The 15,134-nt window shown below is 36.9% G+C and overlaps 1 protein-coding gene across 1 annotated transcript in view; it reads right to left on the bottom strand.

Moving 5' to 3' along the window:
- The window catches only part of Exoc6b (exocyst complex component 6B), a 457,316-nt gene that overhangs the window by 124,524 nt on the left and 317,658 nt on the right, over positions 1 to 15,134 (bottom strand). Inside the window, exon 20 of the mRNA XM_090336705.1 lies at positions 7,038 to 7,111. Within this exon, the coding sequence (XP_090192831.1) occupies positions 7,038 to 7,111 (74 nt within the window). The remainder of the gene's footprint in view (positions 1 to 7,037; positions 7,112 to 15,134) is intronic.

Below are 15,134 nucleotides of genomic sequence, written 5' to 3'. Positions count from 1 at the left end.
CCTCAGCACCACTTCCAGCTTTTTTCTATGTATGTGGTACCGAGGAATTGAACCTGAGTCTTTGTGCATGCTAGGCAAGCACAGTAACACTAGGTCAAACTCCCAGCCCAATCTCCCACCATTTTTTAAAAATCCATCAAGATTACTTGGATGCTGCTCAGTAAATACTTCAGAAGACTTCAAAAATCTCTTGAAAACCCAAATTAGGGGGATAGTTTAGAATGGTTAATTAAAATATTAAGGAAAGATCCTATGGATCATATAAAATTTTGATATGTGTGACATCAGACAAAAACAATCTTTTGATAGCAACATGTTTCCTACAGAGGTTGTTATATAAATATTAAGCAAAGCTAAGATTGTGCCATCTGAGTCATGGTGGCAACAACAGGAGGCAAGCAAAGGGGAATTTTTCTCCTAGGAATAGCAGAGTTTATTAAATAGACAATTCATTGAATAGGATCAAGATAAAAATGACAAAAGGAGTTAAAGTTTGACATAGGTTGCTGAGTTGGTCTATGGTTTCTCTAATTGGTGTAGACTAACTGAACTTACAGTTTAACCTCTATACTTCTGGCAGCAATAGCATGAGAATTTGTTCAACATCCCCAAAGAAATATACAATTATTTCTCTTAGGTCTTTCAGTTGTTTTTAAGGCAGGTGAAGTGTCTGCAATGGAAATGAACTGTGTTTACCTTAGACTGCACATTAGAAATTAGGGAATAACTGGCCTAGAGGGAATATCAACAGCACAGTCTAAAAAAAGCCCTAGATATCTTGGGATGGTTTACTGTAGCAGAGTTTTTGCCCACAAGCTCCATTCAGGAGGTCTGATGCAATGCCACATCTCGCTCATTCAGCTTTATTAAAACTTATATATGTTGGAAGTAAATAATTGTCGGGGCCAAGGAATGATAGAGAATATGTTGTTAACTAAGGAATAGAACATGCTAAAAGCTTTTCTTGCAATAAATAATAAAAATTATTTGAAGAGTCATTTATCTTAACAATGACTATGAATATCAGATCCACATTAAGCAGCATTTGGTGAAGAAGAGGATAAACAGCATATTAAAGAAAAAAGTACACAATGAAACTGAACAATAAAAAACAAGAAACTGGAAAGATTACAGTATCTGAAGGAGAAGTTTAGATCCTAGTTATCAACACAAATTATATTTTCCATTTCTTTTTTCTTTCTTAATATTTCTTTTCCATTTAATTCTCTACTTTTCCTTTGAAATATTACCTAACCATTCATGCTCACAAAAATCTCTTCACCTCACCATCTCTTTTTACATTTACAGATTGATTTTTTTTAAAAATTCATTGTAAAGGTGATAGACAAAGGGGCTATAATTACATATGTCAGGTAATGAATACATTCCCTTTTGAGCAGTATCACCCATTCCCTTATTCTCTCTCAATGTTTCTCCTCCAGCCTCTTGTTCCTTCAAGTTGTACAGTTCGTTTCCAACACAGTATCTATCCAATGACTATCACTGCTGCCTTCGTTTACTCTGGTCCCACTGTTGCTGTGCTTCCCTTCCCTCTCCCACTCCTCCCCCAAAATCAGACAGATTTATATACAAGACAAAGGGTATGGAAATCAAATACTGCAACAGAAGAGAATAAACCAAAGAAAAAGGGAAAAGAAAAAAATACTACAAACACTGCCAACACAAAAACAAAACCCTCTTGTCTTTCTTATCCCTGATTTGCACTGTAAGCTAGGTCCCAGGTAGAATATATACTGGAGTTTACTTCTCATTTCTTGATTGTGGGCTGACTATGTAACTAGCTCTAGGCTAGAAGACAGTGAGAGTTAGGAGTTTCAAGTTAGGTTGCAAGCATCTGCATACTTCCTCTCTTACTTTCTTGGAAATGTCAGCTGCCTGTAAGTCTGGATTAGGCTGCTGGTAAATTTGAGATTCAATGCAGTAGTCAGTCCTTCACCAACCTACCAGCTGATTTCTAAATATTAGCAATCCCTATTGAACCTAAGCTAAATTGCTAAATAATAATAAAAGGCTATTATTTTAAGTCAGTTTGTGTGGATATGGCTTACTATGCAACAAAAATTGCTAAAAAAATCAAGCAAGGATTTTCTGATCTTCCATTTGCACCTAGAAGGCAAAAAATTATATGAATTATGTATTTTATACCATTTATCCTGTGCTTCATACATTACATTACAGGCATTCAAAATTTGATGATCTCTCATCTCTTTTGCTGTCCCTTGGTTATCTCATATTGTTACAGTATCTCACTTTGTTATCTGATATTTTGGATATATTTGTATTTGGTTATTTGAAATTGGATAGGAAAGAGGAGAAAACAAGATTAGGGGTGGGGGGGGGGGGAAATGGGGACCAAGACATGAGAAAGGGTATCAATGTATGTGAATTAATGTACCTTCTATCTGGCAAATACAATGTAACCCTTCTATTAATTACAATAAAAATATATGAGAAAAAATATTTTAAAAATTTGATGAAATAAAATTCAACTCTAGTGTCCATCAATACTGTTTATTTAATGTTTAGATAAAGTACTCTTTCCTTTTAATTATGGGAAGGAGTAGTAGCACTGGGGCTTGAACTCAGGGCCTAGGCACTATCTTAGTTTTTTCACTCAAGACTGGTACTCCACCACTTGAGCCACAGCTCAACTTTTGGCTTTTCAGTGGCGCTAATTGGAGATGAGTCTCACAGACTTCTGCCTGAGCTGGCTTTGAAGCAAAATCCTCAGATCTCAGCTTCCTGAATATCTAGGATTACATGTCAGCCACTGAGACGTGGCTTGAAACTAGGCTTAAAGAGTGAAAAAATCTACTTATATCCCACTATTGGTCTTGTATTCTTTCTTTCTTTCTTTCTTTCTTTCTTGCTTTCTTTCTTTCTCTTTCTTTCTCTTTCTTCCTTTTTTCATATATTTTATTGTAATTAATAGAAGGGTTACATTATATTCACCAGATAGAAGGTGCATTATTTCATAAACATTGATACTTTCCCTCACCCCACTCCACCCCATCTTGCTCGCTCTTTCTTTCTTTCTTTCCTTTCTTTTCTTTCTTTCTTTCTTTCTTTCTTTCTTTCTTTCTTTCTTTCTTTCTTTCTTTCTTTCTTTCTTTCTTTGCCAGTCATAGGGGCTTGAATTCAGGGCCTGAGCACTGGCCTTGGGCTTTCTCAAGGCTAGAACTCTACCACTTGAGCCACAACACCACTTCCAGCTTTTTCTGTGTATGTGGTATTGAGGACCCAATCGACCCTTGGTCTTCATGCATGCTAGGCAAGCACTCTAACATTAGGCCAAACTCCCAGCCTCCCTTGTATAAAATACCAGTACAGGCCATCAATTATTGGAGAGTACATATACCACTTTATATGTCACTTTTAAAAAAGCGAATTAAAGGTCTTAATTCATTTTTAACTTTTAACATGCATACCAATTTGAATTTTGACAAATATACATATATATTTTATACATAAAATTGTACTGTAATCCTACTTTTATGAATGTACAAATAAAGAAAATATAAAATGTTAAAGTGGACAACTTTTGGGCTCAGAATGTGGCTAAGTGGTAGAGTGTGTTCCTAGCATGCATGAGGCCTTGGGTTCAATTCCTCAGTACCACATAAATAGAAAAGGTCAAAAGTGGTGCTGTGGATCAAGCCTTGAGTAAAAAGAAGCTCAGGGACTGTGCCCAAGCCCTGAGTTCAAGCCTCAGACTGAAAAAGAGTATAACTTTTAATTTGTGCTGTTTAATTCATATTATTATCAATAACAGGTTGGTTAAAGCTAGAAATCTGATAAATGGCAAATGTATGTTAATGTATTTTAACTATGAATGGCTATCAAATGTAAAATGTTTTAAAACCTTATAAACCCCAAAAGCCATTTCACTTTTTTCTCTAAAAGGTAGGAAAGTGGTATTAGAACAAGTGAAAAATGATAAATAGTATTTCTAGCTTACATCCATTTTGCTTTCCTATGAAATGGTACAGTTTTGAAATGACTATTATAGTATATAGAGATGGTCTTATCAAAAATCCCATGTTTTTGATATTTTAAAATTTATCACTCACTTGATAGCATTGGACTCTAATGTAAGAAAATACAAAAGAATGAGTAAAATGAATACACTCAAAAAGAAGTGAGGCAAATGCTGTCAGTAACAGTGCCAGAAGTCCTTGCTGAATCACAGTGCTGGGACAGGTCTTACATTTGTATGTACTCTATGTCTTGCCTCAACTTCAACTTCTTCCTTTAGCTTCTGCTGCTCCCATGTAATTTATGTGTATATTTGGGTGTGGAATCTTGACTTATAAAAGGCATAGTAATTAATCAGTTAATAGACTAGGGAATGAAATTTCAGACAGGACATTCAACAGTAGTAAAATCTGTGTTGCTAATAACATGCTTAAAAGAAAAAATATGGGTCAATGAGGGGAAAATCTCCAATTTTGCTCCATAAAACGAACCACATTAAAGACTAGCTGAAGAACAAGTCAACAATACAACATGTAAAAAAAAAATCCTGATTCCTGACAAATATGAAGCTCAGTAAATCAGAAATAGAAAGCTTATCTCTGCCAATTAAAGATGCAGTAACTATAAAAAAGAAATGTGAAGGATCAATGTGAGAAAGATTTTAGCCACCTGAAAAAAGTGTTCTAACAGTCTACAAGTGCTTTTTGGGACAGAGTTCTCAAGGAGAATACTGAGACAGTGAGCGGTGCTGTGTAGAGGTCTGGACAGCAAAACAAAAGCTATCTGATCTGATCTTAAGATAAGGCTCCATTGTTAACTTCAGTAGGAGGATTTTGAAAAGTACCTGAACAGGATATTAATTATGCCTCATTTCATGTTAAAGCATTTTTTCTCAGAGTATATGCCAGTTTCTATTTGTGGTTTAAACACTTCTACCATTCAGAAGCCTCCCTTAAAAACGATGCTCACTTTAAGTAAATCTTGAAAATGATGAAGATGAATTGCAAAGAGTAAGAATGTTCTTACAAAGAAGACAAAAGGACCACTTTTCCCCTTCACAAGTAGCCAATTTACCTGAGTTAAAGAGCTAAAGAAGCTGTTCAAATCATCTAGGATAGAAATTGACCGCTTTCAAGATGCTTTAACAGATACAGGCATAAATAAAAATTTAGATAATAGATTCAACAGGAAAAGTAATCTTTCATTACCAGTAAGATTTCATAATTTTGTTTTGTCATTAAAATTTCATAAAAGAAACTCTGGTTAAGAAATGTGATAGCAAATAACAACTTAAACAGAAACAACGTCACAGCTCACTGAAAGTTCACATACTTAAGCATTCATCTCTGACTGGGATCCACCTTATTTTGGCTCTGTTTTGTAACTTATTGGCTTAGTTAACATTTTCTGTGAACACCAGTTGCTTCCCATAGGGACCTAAACCACAAACTAGAGAAAACGACCACATTTCCATCTCATGAATAGTCAGAAAGGAAAAACTTTTCTTAGATATGTTCCTCCAAAAAATTCAATTTCTGCTTTCCAAGAAAAGACAATTGGTTTAGAAGTTTTTGAAATAAAAAGAGGTGGGTTTAGTCTCCAGATACCACCTCTCAAAATTCAAAAGCAAAAATCTCAATCTTCCCATCATGTATCAGTCCAAGGGTTAAGACTTGACTGTCTTGTTTGACTTACAGCATGTACAGGTAGAGTCAGTTCTTAAGTACGTGAAGAGATAGTTCCATTTATAACTATGCTGGGAAAGCCTTATGTGTAAGAGAACCTCCACCCAGCCCTCCTCCCCATATTAAGTTGATACACGTTTCTGGGACACAGCCTGAATCCTCAACTTTGGTGGGTCTGTAGACACACAATTTTGTTTTCTGCTCAACAGAGCTTTCCAGAATTGTCATCAGATGACAGATTACACTGCCCATCCACAGGATTCAGGGGTAGTTCAGGCTATCCATTATGGGTTAAAAGCTATTCCAGCATGAATCAAGTCACAGTGGTAAGGAGACTACCAATACAAGGGGTCCTACAGCTTTAAGAAATACCCTGGGCATCTAAAAGTTTTCAGAATGCAAACTATGTCAGCTCTGAAAACAAGAGGCACTGCATCATTATGGCAGGAGAAACAAAGCCAGCCCCCTTTTAAAAACAGACAAAAAAAAAGATTGTTTTAATAGGAAAGAAGCATCAGTCATTGATTCTTACTTCATTCACACTTTCTATCCAACCCCATCCATCTTCAGGGTGAAGAGATGACAGAGCCCAGTTAACTCTCTCCCTCTTTGGGTCCCCGCCCATCCTGTTCCACTATATCCAAACCACCAAGGCCTACCAACCCATCCACTCTGATTTGCAAGAAATAGCTTATGGAGCAACTCTCATGCGCTTACCAAAGCTCAGGTATGTCTAAGAACTGAGCTTCATCATTTTACTTTCACAGAGCTGCTTGTCAGGTTAGCATGACCAGTTAAGAGTCTTGGCTAATCATCTCCAAAAATGACCATTTACTTATGGGATGTCACAGTCTATCAAGGAGGCACTGGGAAGTCTAAAGCTAGTAGGGAAAAGTCAATAAACCAAATTGACAATCCAGAATATCAAATATTTCATTTTCCTTAAATGCTGCAGGCCACATTATCTGTAGATAAAAGTTGTCCAGGCAGACAGTCTCTGCATCAGTGCACCTGCTTAGCATTGGTCTGTTGAGTTATCGTTTTGCTGTGTCTGCAGAAGTCAACTACAACACAATGGGTCGCATCACTTGAGGGTCACTTGAGTCCCTCTACTCTCCGGATCCCTCCTCCCACCCCCTGCCTTCCCTTCTACCCACAAAACCTTTAACTCCACCAGAGCTAAGGATCCCAGATAGCTAAATAAAAGAGGTGGCCTCAAATACAGGGAAAACCCCTTAGGTCTCCAGTATGAATCACCAATGCCAATCCCCCACTCCTCCCCTTTTCCTTAAGACCTGATGGTCTTCAGTCACACATCTTAAAAGAAAAACAAAAAACAAAAACACAAAGACTTACTTGTCTCAAGTCGATGAAGGCCAACTGCAGCGTGTCCTCCTGGAACCCAGGCACCGGGCCGGATCTGGCAAACTCTGTGGGAAAGAAAAGAGGATAAAAAGCGCCTTTAACTAACCATGGACAGGGAGATTGGCAGACAGATGACAGGGAAGACAAGAGAGGCTGGGGGAGAGGAGGACCAAGCTTCTAAGGAGTCATGTCTCTCTCCCTTCAGCTTCTTTGTTTGCCCTTCAAAATTCGTGTCATCAAAACACCATTAATTCCAGCATCCTGACAGCAAGGAAACTGTACTAATTCGACCTGAAATTTATTCCCATGAGCTGCGCTGGGCTTCAGAGTATTTGTTTTGTGAATGGACAAACAACTTGCAAAGGAGGAGGGAGTGGGGGAGAGAAAAAAGTTTTTCCTCTCAACACAATAAAATCTTCAGCTGTGAAACTCTTTTCAGTTCCAAAAGCTATTTATATTTTAGATTGCTGAAGGAATTTTCTAATTTCACGCTTGTCACTTCATTCTCTAAGCATTTATCAAAAAATATTCTCTGCCACATCATTAATTATTCCCTCACTGATTATCTGTATTATCTCATGAGTGCCAATACCCCTCCCCCCAAAAAACAGAGTTGGGCTTTTGAGAAAAAGAGTATTTCTAGATATGAAAATGTCCATCGGAATAAACCTCACTGCAAAATACAGGAAACACTTGCATATGTCTCTTTCTACATATCCATTATCCTTCTCTGTTCATTCTATTATCAAAACTATTCTGTTCTCAAAACTCTTCTATATCTTCCCTCCACCAAAATTTCCTCTTAGGTGGCAGAGAGCACGTAAGTGTTATTTGCAATTTCCAGTAGCGCCTTGGGTGCATGCTCAGTTTATGACTCTGGCTTCCAAGTTGTTACGAAGAGAACTTCACTAGCTATAGGGGAAATACTAGTAACAGTTAAGAATGTCAAGTTTTATTGTCCCTGAGGCCTGCCTATTAGTAAATCAAAGGTCTTAAGTTTCCAACACACACACACACACACACACACACACACACGCAGCAAATTCAAAACTGGACAGTCACTATGTTTTCAATTCTTTTGGTGAAGACAGTATGATTAGCATCTAATATTAATTGACTATGTACCTCAAAAAACACAAACATCTGTTTAAAAACAAATGTGAAAAGTGTTTTCTTTTCAAATGTACTTCCTAAGACAGAATTTAAAAAACTACAGTTGCTACTACATTCTTCTTTTGAAATTAAATAAAACTTATCAAGACATTTGCATATGCAATGGGAAAATTACTGTAAAAGCTGATACATTCAAATGATTTGTGAGCAATTACCGGAATTTCTGTTCTTTAAAAGTACTTTCTAATTTCTTAAGCCTAATAGGTTTTCATACAATTCTTGCTATATTTTTAAGAATAATTTCAATGACTTACAGTATAAGTATATGGGAATATGATGTGAAGTGAAATGTAAAGCAACGTATTAATCTAAAGTATATCACAAATATATAACATTTGTATTATAAAAAATACTGACATTTCAAATGAGCAGAATGAATAAGTGGAAGGGCATAAACTATTAGTAGCAGTTCCTATTTGCTTTGAGAAAATTCACATGTCATTCAGAAAGAATTCCATTTTATATGTAGCTTAAGTAATAGTTTTAATAACATAAAATTCTAAAGTTACACAGATACTTGATGAAAACCAGGTTATCAGAAAGCTTGATATCATCTATTCTTTAAATCAACAGTGACCATAATCTGTGACAACTGTTTATACAGTAACTGTTCAAATGTACAGCTGCCTTATATTCTGTGCCTGTTGAAAGCAGCAGAAATTACAGTATAGCTACTATTACTCTTTTGACAGTATCAGTTTCAAGTGGTCACTTAGATAAGCTTCCCATGCTTGAGGGTTTATTCCAGGACCGGCAGATAATTACTACTTATCTTGTATCATTAAAGTTTATGTTGCATTTGAAACATGAAATCCTCTATGCCAGTAGGAATCTTACCTAAGTCAAACATAGCAACTGTTAAGATGTTTTGCTGTCATATATATATACATACATACACATATACATATACACACACAGACTTCAACAGAATTACTATGTGACACATAGTTTGAATGTTTAGGAACTGGTTTCACATTCTTGAATCTCTTTATTGAGGATGTTCCCTGGGGCTAACCTATGAAGCTGATGAAACCTCTCAGGAATCTGGAGGTGATGCATATTTAGTTCTCAGAGTCATTTTATGGGCTTAATTTTTATGAATCTTCAGGTTTCTAAGGGACAGGCTTTTGAACTTACCCTTTAATAAATCAGAGAACCATAGAATGATAATTGTACCAAGCAGGGCAAAGTGAAGGGTTTAATTTTCACATGTAGCATATGGAAATGTCTAACTTCTTTATATTCATTTTCATATTTTTCTCATAGCTTCATGTATGTAATATTTAATATACCTTTTCTTCTTACTGTGCTAGAGACTGAATCCAAGACTTTGTGCATGCTAGACAAGCACTCTACCTTCACTTCCAGTAAATTCTTTAGGGAAAAAAGCCATATCACAATCTATAACCAAATATTCAAAATAGTAGATGCTCAACAAATATCACAATACAATTTTAAGTTATACAAATAGTAAGTTTAATTAACTATATATATATATATTCATCATTGCCAATAAACAAGTTTGACCATAGGCGAACTATCCTTAACTTCAGTATCAATAAATAGGTCATAGGAATTTATGAGCTCTCTAAAATCACAAATACTCTAGGGACATAAAAATCAGAATTTGAACCTTGTAGTGATTACTTAGCATGTTTACATTTCATAATCTTGTACAAGTTAAGACAATAGCAGAGTCTTCAGTATAGAGCAGTGATGAGGACTAAGTGAAATGACACATGTAAAGCCGCTGGCAGAATGTCTGGCATATCATAAATGATTATCATTACAATTAGTTTTTTGTGACTATGTACTTATGTGCAAAGAAAGTTTATAGGTTCTACTGAATTCTCAGAAGATTAGTTTAAGAAATGCTATTAAGGGGCTGGGAGTTTGGCCTAGTGGTAGAGTCTTGCCTAGCATGCACAAAGAACCAGGTTCCATTCCTTGGTACCACATACATAGAAAAGCAGGAAGTGGTTCCGAGGCTCAAATGGTTGACCATTAGCCTTGGGGGCAAAGCCCAAGGACAATGCTCTGGCCCTGAGTTCAAGCCCCCGGACTGGAAAACAAAAAACGCAAAATACTGTTCAAAACCAAGAATAAAATATCAGAAGAAAATCAGCTAGCATTCAGTGATGAGATTAGTGAGTTGGCATTGCAAATATACTTATAGACATATTTCATTGTTCCTTTGAAATAGAATTCAAATGATAAATTACTCATAATATTATGAATTTCAATAAATGTATAAAAGAAATCTATGACTTTTTTATTCAATCTTCTCTTGGAGACATGACTATTTTCCCAGTCATTTTTAATACCTGAAAAATATTAATAACAAGAAAAGCATGAATAGTCTCAAGGGAATGCAAATTCACAGATAACTGGATTCCAATTATATATGACAGTAAACATTCCATAATGTTTGCCAAAGCTGCAATGGAGTTTTGGGGGGCTTTTTTGTTGTTGTTTTTGTCTGAGATGAGGACTCAAACTCAGTATCTGATACTTTTGCTCAATGGCTAGAGCCAACTAAGCCATACCTCCAATTCTGAATACATTTCTTTCTTTCTTTCTTTCTTTTTTCTTTCCTTCCTTCCTTCCTTCCTTCCTTCCTTCCTTCCTTCCTTCCTTCCTTCCTTCCTTCCTTCCTTCCTTCCTTTCTTTTTTGGGCCAATTGTGGGCCTTGAACTCAGAGCCTGAGCATTTTCCTTGGACTTTTTCTCAAGGCCAGAGCTCTACCACTTGAGCCACAGCACCATTTCCAGCTTTTTTCTATGTATGTGGTACCGAGGAATCAAATCCTGGCCTTTGTGCATGCTAGGCAAGCATCTGAGTACTTTTTTCATAGTTTATAACCATTTAAAATTAATGACCACTTTCATATCCAAAGATAAGGAAATGAAAGACATACAGACATGCACAATCTAGGGAACAGTACTAATTTAGTAATGGTTTCTCTAGTGACAAGATATATAGTTTATTTAAGAATTATCATTATAGGGCCGGGAGTTTGGCCTAGTGGTTAAAGTGCTTGCCTAGCATGCATGAAGACCCGGGTTCGATTCCTCGGTACCACATACATAGAAAAATGCCAGAAGTGATGCTGAGGCTCAAGTGGTAGAGCTCTAGCCTTGAGAAAGTCCAAGGACAGTGCTCAGGCCCTGAGCTCAAGCCCAGGACTGGCAAAAAAAAAAAAAAAAGAATTATCATTATAGGCACCTGGGATTGGGCTGTACATCCAAATTCAGAGAGGTTGCTTGACAGAAAGAAGAAGGGAAATTGCAGATGGGGTGGGATAAGAGCCTAAGCCCACTGTAACATGCTGATACATGTACAAATTGATGACATGACAGTCCTTTATAGTTAACAATAGAAATCTTCCTTCTTTGGCATCATAAAAAGGAGTACATACATATAATCACAGCTAAATGTGATGCATGAATACAACAAATCAATCACTTTCTAGGTGTGCCAGGGATTTAGTTCCTGACTTAAGCCGGCCTGAAAGTTTTGAAAACTTGGATTTCTACAGTGTAACCTAAGCATCAGTGAGGAAATTGATAACCTTGCTCCACTTAACACAAACCCAAACCCTACCTTTGACCAACTTTTATCCCTTGGGGTCAGGGTCGAAGTTCCATTATGGGTGGAAAATAGCTTCATCTTTGAAGGAAAGTTAAGGTTTATACTAACCTTGATCAGTAACAACTAACTCTACAGAGAACTTGGCTCTCTCTATTCTTCCCCGTTTAATCATATTAGGTACTCAATAGTTTAATACGGTATCAGGGCCTCATTCCACGACCCAATTTGCAAATATGAAAAAATATTTAAGTGAGGCCACTATCCAAGGTAAAAAACATTTTACAATTAGTAATGGGCATTTATTCCAAAGCCCATATTCTTTCCAATCTACTATGTAGTCTTGATCACAGGTAACAATAGTAAAATTAACATAGCACAGAGCTGCTGCATGGTTTAACATGGAAAATAGATCTTCATTAAAGTATTTCATGCATTTAGTATGGCAGTGCCTCAAAAGGCTAAACATAGAACTCCCCTATGACCCAGCAATTCCACTTCTTGACATTTACCCAACCATCCAGAAACAAGGACATACTAAATCCACTAGCACAACAATGTTCATTGCAGCATTATTCACCATAGCAAAGATATAGAACCAACCTAGATGTCCCTCAGTTGATGAGTGGATCAACAAGTTGTGGTATTTGTACACAATGGAATTCTATGCTGCTGTCAGAAAAAAACGACATCGACCCATTTGTTAGGAAATGGAAAGACTTAGAAAAAAATCATATTAAGTGAAGTAAGCCAGACTCAAAGGAACTTAGGCTCAATGGTTTCCCTCATTTGTCATAATCAGTAGAAACCTTGGGCTCTACTAGCAGAGATCTGCAATAGAGCAAAACCTTGATACATAAGGCCATATAGTATGAAGCTAATTGAAAGGACCTCCAGGATATTGAAATAAAAGCCATATAATGAATGATTGTTGTCCTTAATGTACTATGTTATCTCTCATCTCTTTTGCTGTCCCTTGGGTATCTCATATTGTTACAGTACCTCACTTTGTTAGCTGATATATTGAATTTATTTGTATTTGGTTATTTGAAATTTGATAGGGAAGGGGGGAAAACCAAGATGGGGGGGTTGTGGAGGGGAGGGTAAAGGGTACCAAGACATGTGAAAGGGTATCAATGTATGTGAATTAATGCACCTTCTATATGGCAAATATCATGTAACCTTTTTATTAATTACAATAAAAATATTAAAAAATAAAGTATTTCATGCATTTAAAAAACATTTTAGAAAGCAAAATTAGGAGAATGACTGTCAAATAGGTGAAAAGACAAATTTATAAAATGTGAACAAGAAGTCACTAGATTACAGTGTACTGCTGTTTTCAGTACACTTTCAGTTTGTTTGCAATGGACAAGATAGCTCTTCACAGATGTGTTAAGGATATGGCTGTGTCCCGAATGCTAGGTACTCAAATGTCTCCAATTCAAAGTAGTGCTTGTTTGTATCTTAAGATCATGTCAGGTCACATGTGTTTTTTGTGGGATTGAAAAAATAAGAGCTGTTGTCCTTGTATTAACATAATGGTTTCCTGGTTTCTGGCTCCCTGGAGCAATGGATAAGGGGTGTGCTAGACTACGAAGTGTGGCTCTAGGGAAGCTAAAGCCTTCTTGCATCACTTTGCACTGGCTCCACTAAGCTAATTACAAAGAGGAGTTGATGGACTCCACAGGGAATCCACTTTAGGTCCTGCTGGCCAGAAGAAGGTTAAAACCAGCCAGATCTTAGAGAAAACCAAGGAAAATTATGTAAAAGAGATAGAGAAGAAGGAGTTGAATAGGTGATAGCTTCTTGGAGATTGAACTCATTTAGAAGAGGAGAGAAGTCTATAGAACATTGGGCCTACAGTTAACAATACTGTAATATACATATAAATTGATTGTAAGAGTAGATTGCATGTTTGTATTCCTATCACCATAACAATGAATGAATAGAAAAAATGTGATAGCACATATAATCCCAGTTATATAGAAGAAACAGGTAGGAGGATTACAGGTCCAAGGCTTTCTTGAACAAAATCCCAAGACCCTATCCCCCCAAAAAATAACTAAAAAAAAGGGATGAGGGTACATGTCATAAGTGTCAGAAAACAAGTAAAAACCACTGAGTTTAAACTGTCAAAAAGAAAAGAAAGACAGAAAACAATAAGAGAAAGCAACAGATATAAAATGTCCGAAGATCATGTCTGATATACCACTTATATATCTAGAATATAGATTGATGCAGTAACTCAATCCTGTGATAACAATACCACTGAAATCAGACACAGTAGACACATTATAAAGGAAAATACATCAATAATATGGGAAAAAATAGAGGATTATTCATTTGTATCTAAACACAATAACCAATTTTCTTAATTCATGGAAAAAAGTAATTTTGCAGGTGTACTGAGATGGGGCAGGAGGCTATAAAATCCCAGGAGAACCCAAGAACAAACAGTGCCCTTTGAGAGGGCAGAGTTATGCCCAGGTGGCATACTTGCCAACTATGTTTCTGGCTCCAGACCCAGAAATGATCCCAAACCTTTGGTGCTTTAGACATTAACCCATCTGACATTGGTTGATCATGCTGTGAAAACCTACTATCCACCAAAGGACCGTGGGCAGTCATGTCACTGCTGGCCTTAGATGTGGAGATGTAGAGAAACTGATGTAAGACTTAACTTCAAACCCTTCAGCTAATGTCTGAAACAGTCACATCCTCAGAGACACACAGGGGACATACATGCTAGTCTGAGGGAGGAGGGAAGATCTGTTTACTACAATATCACAGCATATCATAAAAAGACCCAGACATTGAGGCTAGGAGTTTGGCCTAGTGGTAGAGTGCTTTCCTAGCATGCACGAAGAGCCAGATTCAATTCCTTGGTAACACATACATAGAAGAAACAAAAAAAGCTGGAAGTGGTGCTGAGTCTCAAGTGGTAGAGCTCTTGCCTTGAGAAAGTCCAAGGACAGTGCTCAGGCCCTGAGCTCAAGCCCAGTACTGGCAAAAAAAAAAAAAAAAAAAAAAGACCCAAACATTGAATCCAAGTAGGCACAGGTACTGTGTGAGAACAAAACTAATTGAAACAACAAAAAGGAAGGCATATCCAGCTCTGCCCATAGATGCATGCCTGCAGACCAAGGTCTTAGAATAATGCAGACTCTGGAGCAGTACTGTGACTGAGTTCTAAGCCTTCTCAGTTACTGTATGAAGCCAGAACATCAGAGACTCAGTCAGTAAGCCATAGGAGCCCACTCAGTGAGTGAGAGAAAATCACATCCATCAGCACACACAGGAATAGGCCTGCCATCTCTAGACTTC

This window comes from Megascapheus bottae, chromosome 7, assembly GCF_031878675.1.
Source record: "Megascapheus bottae isolate mThoBot1 chromosome 7, mThoBot2.hap1, whole genome shotgun sequence".
In the NCBI taxonomy this organism is placed as follows: domain Eukaryota; kingdom Metazoa; phylum Chordata; class Mammalia; order Rodentia; family Geomyidae; genus Megascapheus; species Megascapheus bottae.
The sequence above is the reverse complement of the archived record's forward strand: the minus strand, read 5'-3'. Positions and strand labels throughout refer to the sequence as shown.